This window comes from Argentina silus (assembly GCF_951799395.1).
Source record: "Argentina silus genome assembly, chromosome: X".
Lineage (NCBI taxonomy): Eukaryota > Metazoa > Chordata > Actinopteri > Argentiniformes > Argentinidae > Argentina > Argentina silus.
This window is the reverse complement of record NC_139653.1, coordinates 9,705,184-9,719,412: the sequence shown is the minus strand read 5'-3', so window position 1 is coordinate 9,719,412 and position 14,229 is coordinate 9,705,184. Positions and strand designations below refer to the sequence as shown.

The 14,229-nt window shown below is 45.4% G+C and overlaps 1 protein-coding gene and 1 pseudogene across 2 annotated transcripts; both read left to right on the top strand.

The window, feature by feature from the left end:
• Positions 1–301: 301 nt before the first annotated feature.
• On the top strand, positions 302–1,386 carry LOC310822214 (olfactory receptor 52D1-like; annotated as a pseudogene). Its single transcript has 2 exons — positions 302–1,135; positions 1,332–1,386. The product of its transcript is annotated as an olfactory receptor 52D1-like (transcript).
• An 11,304-nt stretch (positions 1,387–12,690) lies between these two features.
• LOC310822213 (olfactory receptor 10J4-like) lies at positions 12,691–13,569 on the top strand (the record flags this gene model as incomplete). Its single annotated transcript, XM_083694563.1, has 1 exon — positions 12,691–13,569. One exon carries the CDS (start codon positions 12,691–12,693, stop codon positions 13,567–13,569), a length of 879 nt encoding a protein of 292 aa, XP_083550689.1.
• Between the last annotated feature and the right edge of the window lie 660 nt (positions 13,570–14,229).

Genomic DNA, 14,229 nt, shown 5'->3' with positions numbered 1-14,229 from the left:
AACACTAACAACATCTCTATGGAACTAACAAGCACAGGGTAGCTACTTCTTAAATCATTACTGTACTCTGTAGGATTGTATCACTGATGTTATGTTATCTGTTGCGTGATTTTACCATCTACATGTAGCCGAACTAGTTATTTTACAAATGAGAATGTGTGGTATGATCTCGAAAATACATGGTGTATCATATCACAAGGGTAAAAATTCTCCCAAAATGTTTAAGTGAATAATTGTTGATTATTTTTTAGATATTACCTTGATGGACAATGTATCCATCATTACAGTGTTAAATGAGACGATGGACCACAGAGTCACACTCTTCTCTCTGTCTTTACTGTGTTACTCTGTGATTGTTCTAGTTAATGTTGCTCTCATTGTGACCATTACCTTGGATAAAACCTCCATGACCCTATGTACATCCTCCTGTGCAATTTGTGCATCAATGGACTTTATGGGACAGCAGGGTTCTACCCCAAATTCATGCTGGATCTACTGTCTCATCCTCATGTGATCTCATCCTCATGTGATGCAGGATGCCTGTTTCAGGCTTTTGTAATATACTCCTCTGCCATCTATGACCTCTCCATTTTAACAGTAATGGCATATGACAGGTATGTTGCAATATGTAAACCACTGGAGTATCACTCTGTTATGACTAACTGGAGGGTCGCTCAGTTAGTCTCATTCTCCTGGATCAGCCCAGTTTGCTGTCTGACTATGGCTTTATTACTAACTTCTAGACTAAGGTTATGTGGCTCACACATACAGAAACTTGGTCTATCGTTAAACTCTCTTGCTCTATACAGACAATTGATAATGTTGCTGGGTACTTTGTTATACTATTCTATTATGGGCATGTCGTTTTCATTGTGGGTTCTTATATGTATTTGATCAGAACATGTTTTAGGTCCATTAAGGACAGGGGAAAGTTTATGCAGACATGCGTGCCACATTTACTGGCGTTACTCAATGTCACAATTGCCTTGCTTTTTGATGTAATGTATGCTCGATACGGTTCTAGAGATTTACCACAAAGCCTTCAGAACTTCCTGGCCATAGAGTTTCAAATTTTTCCTCCAATTCTCAACCCCCTCATTTATGCGCTGAAACTGACTCAAATTAGAAACAGAGGGCAACCAGATACCAGACAAATGTATACATATTATATATGTATAAATTAAATGTATGCAATCCAGAGATCTGATCGCGCTCTCTCAAACAGAACCAAATTGTTCTGCTGCTACATGTAAAGCATATGAAATAGAACACACATTTCCATGGAGATAGAAGGTGGAAACTAAATAATCGGTTTTGTTTTGTCCAAACAGCTGTCTAGACATTGGGGGTACAGCTGGACATATTTATGGGGAGGAAGAAGGCTGATAAGGGGCAATTCTGGTGACTTTTGATGTGAGAATAACATAGTGGTTAGTGCGAGTGAAAAGCATGAAATGTTTGGGTCTCAGGTAAATTACATATACAGCTGATTTACCCGAGTTGACCCATCCGGACCGATAAACAGCTCTGCTCATGAGAGTAGGCCTACAGTGGGGGAAATAATTATTTGATCCCCTGCTGATTTTGTTAGTTTGCCCGATTACAAAGAAATGAGCGGTCTATAATTTTTATGGTACTTTTAGTTTAACAAATAGAGACAGAATATCAACAAAGAAGTCCAGAAAAAACACATTATATAAAGTTATAAATTAATTTGCATTTGATCGAAGGAAATAAGTATTTGATCCCCAAGCAAAACATGACTTAGTACTTGGTGGAGAAACCCTTGCTGGCAAGCACAGAAGTCAGACGTTTCTTATAGTTGGTCACCAGGTTTGCACACATCTCAGGAGGGATTTTGGTACACTCCTCTTTACAGATCCTCTCCAAATCCTGAAGGTTTCAAGGCTTTTGCTTGGCAACTCGAAGCTTCAGCTCCCTCCACAAATTTTCTATAGGATTAAGGTCTGGAGACTAGCTAGGCCACTCCATGACCTTAGTATGCTTCTTCTTGAGCCACTCCTTTGTTGCCTTGGCTGTATGTTTTGGGTCATTGTCATGCTGGAAGACCCATCCATGACCCATCCTCAGTGCTCTGGCTGAGGGAAGGAGGTCCTCGTCCAAGATCTTATGGTACATGGCCCTGTCCATTGGCCCCTCAATGCAGTGAAGTCGTCCTGTACCCTTAGCAGAGAAACAACCCCAAAGCATAATGTTTCCACCTCCGTGTTTGACGGTGGGGATGGTGTTCTTGGGATTGTAGCATTCAGCATTTCTCTCCCTCCAAACACGAAGAGTCGAATTTATGCCAAAGAGTTCAATTTTGGTCTCATCTGACCACATCACCTTCTCCCAAGCCTTCTCTGAATCATTTAGGTGTTCATTGGCAAACTTCAGATGGGCCTGTACATGTGCCTTCTTGAGCAGGGGGACCTTGCGGGCACTGCAGGATTTCAATCCGTTACGGTGTAGTGTGTTACCAATGGTTTTCTTGGTGACTGTGGTCCCAGCTGCCTTGAGATCATTACCAAGCTCCTCCCGTGTAGTTCTGGGCTGATCCCTCACCCTTCTCATGATCATCCTTACCCCACGAGGCAAGATCTTGCATGGAGCTCCAGGTCGAGGGCGATTGATGGTTATTTTGTATTTCTTCCATTTTCTAATAATTGCACCAACAGTTGTCTCCTTCTCACCAAGCTTTTTGCTGATGGTCTTGTAGCCCATTCCAGCCTTGTGCAGGTCTACAACTCTTACCCTGATGTCCTTTGAATGTTCTTTGGTCTTGCCCATGGTGGTGGAGAGGTTGGAATGGAAGAGATTGATTCTATTGACAGGTGTCTTTTATACCCATAACAAGCAGAGATTAGGAGTACTTTTCCTAAAGTGACAGGACTAATCTGTGTGCCTCATGGGCATATAACCGGTCTGTATGAGCCAGAATTCTTGCTGGTTTGTAGGGGATCAAATACTTATTTCCTTCGATCAAATGCAAATGAATTTATAACTTTATATAATGTGTTTTTTCTGGACTTCTTTGTTGATATTCTTTATGGTACTAAAAGTAGCATAAAAATTATAGACCGCTTATTTCTTTGTAATCGGGCAAACTAACAAAATCAGCAGGGGATCAAATAATTATTTCCCCCACTGTATATATCTGTGGGGGGACATGCAGCGTTCGGCCTGTAGAGGGAGCTACAGGACCGTGGCCGGGGTTGTGTCGGCGAGACTTTTGTTGCACACCTGCTGCGAATTAAGTCTCGTCGGCGAATGTTTAAGATGTGTGTGCTTCTGCCATTTTGGGAGGCGAGGAGAGTGGCGAGAGAGAGAGAGACGCTGGAAGCGAAGCTGGACACGAGACGGCAACTGGAAAGGTGCAGAGTGTTCGGGAGGGCTGAAAAGCCAGAGACATTTTGTGAGAACGTGAATGAATAAACGGGAAGCTGTTCCCTTAACCCAAACGCTGCGTCTGCCTCTGTGTGCAACGGACTTTGTTACAATTGGCGCCCAACCTGGGACACAGAGTAAAGGCGGAAGATGGAGACGCTAACAGCAGCAATATCGAGGATAACGCTCGTCCTCGAGCAACAGACGGCCCTGCAGCAGACCCAGCAGGCCACGCTGGAGGAGCTGACGGCGCCGAGGGTCGCGGACAGTGCCCTCCTCCAGGACTTCACCAGGGCCGGCGCCGGGGACCGGAGCGGCACCAGGTCCCCCCAAGGTCCAGCTGCAGAAGATGGGGGACCTGGACGACCCAGAGGCGTTCCTCGCGGTGTTCGAGGGGACGGCAAGGATCTCGGGGTGGCCGGTCCAAGAGTGGGCCTACCATCTGCTGCCCCTCCTGTCAGGGGAGGCGCAGCTTGTGGCCCACAGTTTGCCGGCAGCCGCCCAACGGGATTACACGTCCCTGGCCCGGGCGATTCGGGACCGCCTGGGCCTGACACCGGAGGAACACCGGCGCCGGTTTCAGGCCCTGACATTGGAGGAGGGGTGCCGGCCCTTCACCTTCGCCCAGCGGCTGGGGGACAGCGCATGGCGGTGGCTGGACCCCGAGAACAACTCGGCGGTGGAGGTCGGGAACCGGGTGGTAATGGAGCAGTTCATCGCGGGGCTCCCGGCCCGTACCGCCGCCTGGGTCCAGTACCACCGCCCCCAGGACCTCCAGACCGCCGTCGGACAGGCCGAGGACAGGCCGAGGACCATCTCTCCCTCCCACCGCGGGGGCCACAACGACCAACCCCGGCCCCGCGGCAAGGGGGGGGGGGGGCCAACGCCCAGGAGGAGTCGGGGGAGCAGAAGGAGAGAGGCCGGCGCCCGCCCCGAGGACGAGATGGCAGGGGCGCACCTATCCGGAACCGACCCCGGCCCCACAGGGAGCACCTCGAGCGACAGGGGGGGTGTGTTGGCGGTGCGGACGGCCGGGCCACGTGCAGGCCGAGTGTCGGGCGATGGACGTGGGACAGGTCGTCCGCATCGGCGACATACCGGGCCCTCCCCCCGGACCAGGAGCGGCGTATCGTATTCCGGTAAGGATACAACATGATACGCACCAGGCATTCTTGGATTCGGGCTGCATGCAGTCCATGATCCAGGAGCGCCTGGTTCGGCCGGGGGCATTGTGCATGGGGACATTCACGAATATCCGGTGGTCGCTATCGAAATTCATTTTGAGGGGAAAAACCATAGTGTACAGGCGGCGGTTAGCCCACGCCTCACGCATCCCCTGATTCTAGGGGTGGATTGGGAGGGGTTTCCTCAAGCGGTAAAGAGGGCTACCGGGATGCGTGCACGACAGCTAGGGAGGTGTGTGGCGTGTAATGTGCTCTGTGCCGAGGTGGCGCCTCGTGACACTGCCGGGGAGCCGGAGCCGGCGGGGGCGCCTCACCCCGAGACTTCCCCGCCGAACTATCCGCTGCTAGGCGACTTCCCCCTCGAGCAGTCTCGTGACGAGACCCTAAGATCAGCCTTTGACCAAGTGATAGCAATTGATGGTACTTTGATACGGCCAGACACGGTGCGCGCCCACCCCTATTTTGCGATTATCAGCGACAGGTTATATCGAGTAAGTCGTGACTCACATAGTCAGGAGGAAGTAACCCAGTTGCTGGTTCCCCGCAGCCGCCGCGAAATGGTCTTCCAGGCGGCTCATTTCAACCCCATGGCGGGCCATCTAGGGTATGACAAAACACTGCACCGTATAATGGCTCGATTTTATTGGCCGGGGATTCGGGCAGAGGTGCGTAGGTGGTGCGCTTCCTGTCGGGAATGTCAGTTCGACCGCATTGCGATGGATATTATCGGGCCATTTGACCGGAGCACACAGGGTTATCGATTTGTGTTGGTCTTGATAGATTACGCCACCCGATACCCCGAGGCAATACCTCTGCACAATATCTCTGCCAGGAGTGTAGCGCAAGCATTGTTTCAAGTCATCTCCCGCGTGGGAATCCCGAAAGAGATTCTCACCGATCAGGGCACAAATTTTATGTCACGCACCCTCAAGGAACTGTATGGCTTGTTGAACATCAAGGCGATTCGAACCAGTGTTTACCACCCGGCCACTGACGGCCTTTGTGAGCGGTTCAATCGGACCTTGAAGTCAATGATCCGGAAGTTTGTCCACGAGGATAGTCGGAATTGGCATAAATGGCTAGATCCCCTGTTGTTTGCGGTGCGGGAAGTTCCCCAAGCTTCCACCGGGTTTTCCCCGTTTGAATTACTCTACGGGCGTAAGCCCCGGGCTGTCCTAGACCTGCTTAAAGAAAATTGGGAGGAAGGGTCTAGCGACAGTAAGAGTGAGATCCAGTACGTCCTCGACTTGCGCACAAAGCTCCACGCCCTAGGGGCTATCTCACGTGAGCATTTGCTGCAAGCCCAGGAGCGTCAGAAACGCCTGTATGACAGGGGGACTACCCTACGAGAGTTTACACCGGGAGACAAGGTGCTCGTACTGTTACCCACCTCCAGCACGAAATTACTCGCGAAGTGGCAAGGGCCGTTTGTGGTCACACGTCGCATGGGGGACGTGGATTATGAGGTTATACGCTCGGACCGGGGGGATAGCTTGCAGGTGTATCACGTCAATCTCCTAAAAAAATGGAACGACGTGGTCACTGTTGCTCTGGCTACGATAGTTCCAGAGAGAGAGGAGTTCGGTCCGGAAGTCCCAAAATCGAAAGGTAGCACTCCGGTCGATATTGATAACCATCTCTCTGCTAGCCAGGCCGCGGACGTTGCAGATTTGCAGCTTAAGTTCGCCGACGTGTTCTCTCCCCTGCCCGGTCGGACTACGCTCATCGACCACCATATAGAAACGCAGCCGGGTTTAACGGTGCACATGCGTCCCTATAGGTTGCCGGTGCACAAACGAGACGTTGTGTGCCGGGAGTTGGAAGCCATGCTGGAGCTGGGTGTGGTCGAGGAGTCCCGCAGTGATTGGTGTAGCCCCATCGTGCTTGTCAACAAGCCAGATGGGGCTATACGGTTCTGTGTGGATTATAGACGGGTTAATGCGGTCTCCAAATTCGATGCATATCCGATGCCCCGGGTCGACGAGCTCTTGGACCGGCTTGGTACGGCCAGGTACTTCACGACATTGGATTGCACGAAGGGATACTGGCAGATTCCACTCTCGCCGGTGTCCCGGGAGAAAACGGCATTCTCCACTCCGCTCGGGTTATTCCAGTTCACCGTGCTCCCTTTCGGGTTGTTCGGAGCCCCAGCCACTTTTCAGCGCCTCATGGACCGTATTCTGCGGCCGCACGCCGCCTATGCTGCGGCCTACCTAGATGACATTGTGATTCACAGTGACACCTGGCCGCAGCATGTGCGGAGTGTGGCTGCTGTTCTGCGGTCCCTGAGGCAGGCGGGGCTGACGGCCAACCCGAAAAAGTGCGTGATCGGGCGGAGGGAGATCCGGTATCTGGGGTACCACTTGGGACGGGGGGAGGTGCGACCGCAGATTGAAAAGACTGCGGCCATCGCCGCCTCTCCCCGGCCCAAGACAAAGAAGGAGGTGAGGGCCTTCCTGGGGCTGGCGGGATATTACCGACAGTTCGTACCAGGGTTTTCCGAGCTGGCCAGTCCCTTGACGGACCTCACCCGGAAGGGTGCCCCGGATCCGGTCCAATGGTCGGGCCAGTGCCAGGGGTCGTTCGAGGCCCTTAAGGGGGCTCTTTGTGGAGAAACGGTCCTGTATGCGCCTGATTTTAACCTCCCTTTCTCCCTACAGACGGACGCGTCGGATAGAGGGCTGGGAGCAGTACTGACCCAGCGTGTGGAGGGGGCCGACCGACCGGTGCTGTACCTGAGCCGCAAGCTGTCGGAGAGGGAGGGCCGGTACAGCACCGTGGAGAAGGAGTGCCTGGCCATCAAGTGGGCGGTCGGCACCCTCCGCTACTACCTGCTGGGTCGCGCCTTCACCCTCTATTCCGACCATGCCCCCCTCCAGTGGCTCCACCGCATGAAGGATGTAAACGCGAGGATCACCCGGTGGTACCTCGCGTTGCAGCCCTTCAACTTTTCCGTCGTGCACAGACCGGGGGCACAGATGGTCGTGGCAGACTTCCTCTCCCGTGCAGGGGGGGGGGAGTAGGTCGTCGGCCGTCGGGTCGTCGGCCTGTGTCGGGCGGTGGGGGTATGTGGGGGGACATGGGACATTCGGCCTGTAGAGGGAGCTACAGGACCGTGGCCGGGGTTGTGTCGGCGAGACTTTTGTTGCACACCTGCTGCGAATTAAGTCTCGTCGGCGAATGTTTAAGATGAGTGTGTTTCTGCCATTTCGGGAGGCGAGGAGAGTGGCGAGAGAGAGAGAGACGCTGGAAGCGAAGCTGGACACGAGACGGCAACTGGAAAGTTGCAGAGTGTTCGGGAGGGCTGAAAAGCCAGAGACATTTTGTGAGAACGTGAATGAATAAACGGGAAGCTGTTCCCTTAACCCAAACGCTGCGTCTGCCTCTGTGTACAACGGACTTTGTTACAATATCAATCTTAGAAGGCGCCTTTTATCCAAAGCGACTTACAAAAAGTATATTTGGCTAAGTAACTGAATCAACTGTACATCAGTCATTAACATCACACATTCCTTAACCATCCCGTCATAATATGTTGCTTTCATAGTCATGTTTATCATGCCACATTCAATAAATCACTCTGGGTTACTCCCACACTGTGGACCGAGTTCATGATATTAGGAGAAAGTCTATTCCCTAAAATCAAATATGTCAGGTGTGATTGATTTAGCTTGGACTTTAGTATTCTGTTTTTGTTCCACTTAAACAAAGGGTTGTTAATAATACAACTGTACTATGCTCATTAAGGCATTTATTATATATATCATATTCTTAGGTTTGTAAGTAAGGTGTACCAGCCATAGGCGTACCTATACCAGCCCAAACAGAATTTGGACTTTTATGGACTTTCAGAAGGCTAGGCTAACTGTATTTCGGTTACTTGGGGCCAGTAGTTTGTGTGCAGTCTTCATATATACAACTGTTACATATATATATTACAAATCCAATACAATAGCCATGACTTGCATTGTAAAAAGGTGTGTTTAATGTGATTGTGTCTCCAAGGCAATCTCCAAAAAAGGCAGGTTTTAAGCTAAAAGCACAGTGTGGTGAAAACACTGAACAGGGCCCACGTGAAAAAAATAAAAATGATAAAAATGAACAAAGAAAGGTTTATTAATAATAATAACAATAATAATAATAATAATAATAATAATAATAATAACAATAATGACTTAGTTTTACAGCTTGGAAAGTTGAAATATTACTGGAGGGGGCCTTTAACAGTCGATTAACAAGCTATCTCTTTACAAACTCCCAAAATTATACCTTCATGTAAACTGTTATTGCTATATCAATAGCAAATATGTTTACATTGGTTTTGCTTGCTAATCAAACAAACACAATGTTTGGTGTAAATTCTTCTTTCTATGTATTACTCAATGAGATTGGTAGAGTAGTCTGCTAGCTGGCCATCTATAACTGAAGTATTTAGCTTACAATGAGCTTTAGTCTCATTACCTACATCGCTATGTTGATGGTTAAAGGTGCATTGTGTAACATTCAAGTTTCTAATGGCTCTAAATGACTACTGTTTGATCAGTAGCGATCAAGGAATCAGATTCCTTAAAGTAAATACAGTGCCCTGTGTAAGTAATTGGACAGTGAAGCATGTCATATCACACTCCTAAAGTTTGGATTTGAAATCAAACAATTACGATGAAGTTAATGTAGACATTATCAGCTTGTAAAATGATATTTGTTCACATATTGATTTCACCATTCAGAAATTAAAACACTTTTTATTCATAGTCCCCCTATTTCAGGGTACCCAAAAGTGATGGGACACTTGGTGTGACAGGTGTTTCTGGTTCGATAGGTGTGTTCCATCATCATACATCATTTGTGCAGTCATAAGTGAGCTCTCAATGTCTAGTATTGATTCTACGCTTTGCGTTTGCCTTTGGAGTCTGATATTGATGTCTGTTAATATGAGTACCAGTATCAGTGTACCCTCCCCCCATACCTCTACTGGCTGCACACTCAGGACTTCAATTTAGCTTTTTGCATACCATATTTATTATATTGGTCTCTATTTATACATCGTACATATATGTAACATGTTCAACTGTACATATCATATTGATATTCATCTCATGTATATTCACTTATTATATTCATTTATTTATACTCACTGTAATACGTTATACTGTAATTCCATGCACTGTCTACAATATCATGTCTTTTTTTGCACTTATGCCACTATTTGCACAATCTGGTTAGATCCCAAACTGCATTTCATTGTCTCAGGACTTGTACTCTTGTGCAATGACAATAAAGTTGAATCTAATCTAATCTAAATATGAGGACCAAAGTATAATGAAGTAGATCAAGCCAGAGGATTCAATCGCACGACTCAGGACAAAAGCTTAATCAAAAAAGTAATCCTTTTAATACAGCAAAGAGTTTGATACACAGGTAGACAATGGTGGGGAGACAGATAATCCATAAAGGGAGTCTGCAAAGTTGGGTTCCAACTTCAATACAAAACACTAGAAAAGATCGCTGGAACGCTTGACTCAAGGTACAAAGACGAACTAGCAATAAGACAGGGGAAACACACAGACTAAATACACAGGGAATGATGATGAGGAACAGGTGAAATCAATCAAGGCGGGGTAGACAATTACGCAAGCAGGAAAATACACAAGGGCAGATAACAAAGTGACAGAAACAAAAAACAACATGAGTAACGCAGCAATTAAAAGAATAACAAAAACAAACAACACTAACGCACAGGACGGGATGTTAAACAAAGAGACATCAATGAAAGTCAGGAAAGCCATTATGAGGCTGAACTATCTGAAATGTAGCCAAAACCTTAAAACTAGCAAAATCAACAATTTGGAACATCATTAAAAGGAAAGAAAGCATTGGTGAGCTCAGAAACCGCAAACGGCCTGGAAGGCCTAGGAAGACTTCTACAGTGGATGACCAAAGAATGCTCACCATTATTAAGAAAACCCCCAAAACAACTGTCCCACAGATCAGGAACACCCTGCAGGATGTAGTCATAACTGTGTCAGAGACTACCATCCACAGAATACGTCACCAGCCGAACTAGTTACCACTAGTTATCCTCAAAAGAATGGTCAGGTTACAGTTTGCTAAAAAGTACCTAAAAAGCTTGCAGAAGTCTTAAAAAAGGTCTCGTGGACAGATACAATGAATATTATCATGTATTAGAGTGATTGCAAGTGGGAAGTTTGGAGTAAAAAGTATCTGCCCAACATTTACAGCATTCCACCTCATATGTGAAATACATGGAGGGGGTGCTATGAGCATTCATAACTACCACTAGAAATGGCTAAATTGTCTTAACTGATGATGTTAATGCTGACAGGAGCAGCAGAATGTATTGCGAAGTGTACAGAAACATCTTGTCTGCACGAGTGCAAGTAAATGCCTCCAAATTCATTGGATGGCTCTTCATCATAGACAATGACTCAAAACATACAGCCATAGCAACTAGGGAGGGCCAAAAAGTGGACAGGTCTTGAATGACCAAGTCAATGTTCAGATTTAAATCCAATTGAACCTGCATTTCCTGTTGATGAGTTTGGGCAAAAATACCTCAAAACAAACAACTGAAGATGGCCGCAGTACAGGCCTGGCAGAGCATCACCAGAGAATATACCCAGCATCTGGTGGCATCAATGGGTTGCAAACTTCAGGCAGTTATTGCAAGCAAAACATTGTTGACCAAGTACTAAACATGCGTGCTTAATTTGGACATTAAATGAATGAGTCCCATTACTTATGGTGCCCTGAAATAAGGGAACTATGTATAAAACATGTTTTATATATTTTTATAGCCATTTCTAAATGATGAAACCAATATGTACACAAATACCATGAAACAAAAGCTCATAATCTCTACTTTAACCCATAGTAACTGATTGATTTCAAATCCAAACGATCAAGCCAAAAGAAGAAACAATGCTCCAAGTTTCAGTCTGCTGTATTGGAGTGGTAAAGATAGAAACTCAAAGCAGAACTGCATGAAGTATGCCCTACTACGTTCGCGCAAACATGTAGAAACTTTGTACAAAATGGGTTCAATAGAACCATGCCTGAGGCTTAACTGGGATTCTTGGGATTCCAAAACTGCTCTCACACTAGTCTTGCCACTCTCCCAAGTAGTTCAATGTTGACATGGAAGTCAGGTGCAAAGCAGCAACTCCTGAGTGTTTCAAACTAGTAGAAAAATATGATTCAAAATGTTAATTTGTAAATATTATCTGCCTATATTCTGACACAGTGCTGACAAAGAATCATAATATAAGTTCCGAATACAATATAATCACTACGCTAGAATGTCAAAACATACTTTCTGAGCTTGTTTAAAGTAAGAAGCTACTTGACCAGTGTGCTTCCACTATGTCACAAAGATGGGCTGGCAACAATATTCATATGAATAACAACAATATTCACCTGGGTTCCAATATCCACACTATCTAACGCTTCAATTTCTCCTGTGGGTCCTCGTCACTGAAGTCACAGAGGAGGAGGAGGAGGAGGATAAAACACATCATCACACAGCAGTGTGGCTGCCGATCACAACAACACAAGCAGGTAATCTGAACATGCCCTGAATGGTCTGAAGGCTACTAGGTGTGTATGTATGGTGCTAATGTATTTGTAAAACAGTACAGCATTTACATAATAGGTTTTTACTTTGTTCAAATGTGTTACGTGAATGTTCATTTTATACGATGGATTTAGATTATAATATTTTTGAAAAATATAGTACTGGTGATTATGCTCAGAAAAATGTATGCAAAGAAACAAGAACAGAACAACTTGATTATTAACTTTTTGATTCGTAATTTTGTTTGTTAAATCCAGCAATAGAAATCTTATCTGAATTCGTAAGATGTTCATGGAGGCCAGTTATAGTGAAAGTCTGTGGAATCTAAAGTGACATTCGGGCCATAAACTAGATGAAGTAATCAATCAGCTGCTACAGGAGCAGCTATGTTGCAGCCCTGCACGCCTCTCCTTCATACAGTAGAGAAGCCGCTATTCACTAATGTTTTGTCTCTAACCATTTCCCAGCTCAACAACACTCCTGACTCACATGGAAAATGGAACTTCTCCAATGTATTTCTACTTCACCATGTTTGAGGACCAAGGATTTTCCAGATACATTTTCTTCATCTTGTCACTACTTCTGTATGTTGCCATTATAGGTTCCAATGTTGTCATATTACGGGTCGTATTTCGAGAGAGGTCACTGCATGAACCTATGTATTTTTTCATTTCATGTCTGTCAATCAATTCTCTCTATGGCACAGCTGGTTTCTTCCCGAGATTCATGAGGGACCTCCTCTCTGACACTCACTTGATATCCCGTCCTGGATGTTTCATACAAATATACATCATATATACTTACGCATCATATGAATTCACTATCTTAAGCATTATAGCTTATGACAGATATGTTGCAATATGTAAGCCATTACATTACCACAGCATAATGAATTTCAAAGCGGTTTGTCTCTTAATATCCTTTGCCTGGATCTATCCCATTTTCTCTGTTGGATTTTGCCTGCTTTTGTCCAATAGGCTGCCGTTGTGTGGTAATCGATTAGCAAGAGTTTTCTGCTCTAACTGGTCAGTGGTGCAGCTCTCATGTGTGGCTACTGCAATAAATAATATTGCAGGAATGTTTGCGAGTACAACTACAGCAATTCTACCTTTGGGTTTTGTTTTATATACTTACTTAAGAATTCTGCTTGTTTGTAAGAAAAGCTCACCAGAGTTCAGAGGCAAAGCATTACAAACATGTTTACCTCACATTGTTACATTTATTAACTATTCAATAACCATGTTTTGTGAAATTACTCTAAATCGGTTTCAAGCTGATGAACTGAATCCATTTGTAGTTTTGATAGTGTCAATCGAGTTCTTAGTTATTCCACCAATTTTAAATCCTATTGTTTATGGCCTAAATCTACCGCAAATCCGAAAACAAATCTTGATGTTCTTACTGTAACCCAAAACGGTTTTCTTAACCAGTCATATTTTACCACTGTCTCACTTGGAACTGTCAAGTTCCAAGTGAGAACACTTATAGCAGTGCATGGTGTTTGAAGAATCTTATTTGGCTAATCTCATGTGACTGGTGAATTTTTTTAAATATTGAATTATTTTAGTGCCAAAATTGAAGGAATCAGGTTTACATTTTCATTTGGCATCATTGTGAGAGTTAGTTAATGCAGAAATCTAAAGATGTATGTTACTAAACAAATTGTAATTAATGTATATAATGTATCTGAGAATAAAAAAATAAATAAATTAATGATCACTGATTCAGGGTAAAACATTATATTTCTATTTCTATATTTTCATAACACATTTCACATAACTCAAATTCAATTTTAAGACAAGGGTCAAATGTATTTACAAATTGTCTGTGTTCTAGAAAAAACAAATCTCTCTTTGAAAATTGAAAGCCTCCACATAAATTCAAAAGGTCTTGTTAAATGTAATGTGGCTACACTGTCTTAGGCCTCTCCAACCATGGGAGAATGTCCACAGTCAGTGAGCAATGGTCATTGCTTTCAGGAGCCTTCTCCAAACATTTTAGCATACTGTCATGCTTTGAGTTATGATGGCTTGAGTGATTATTCTCTTATATTGTAGCCTAGAAAGG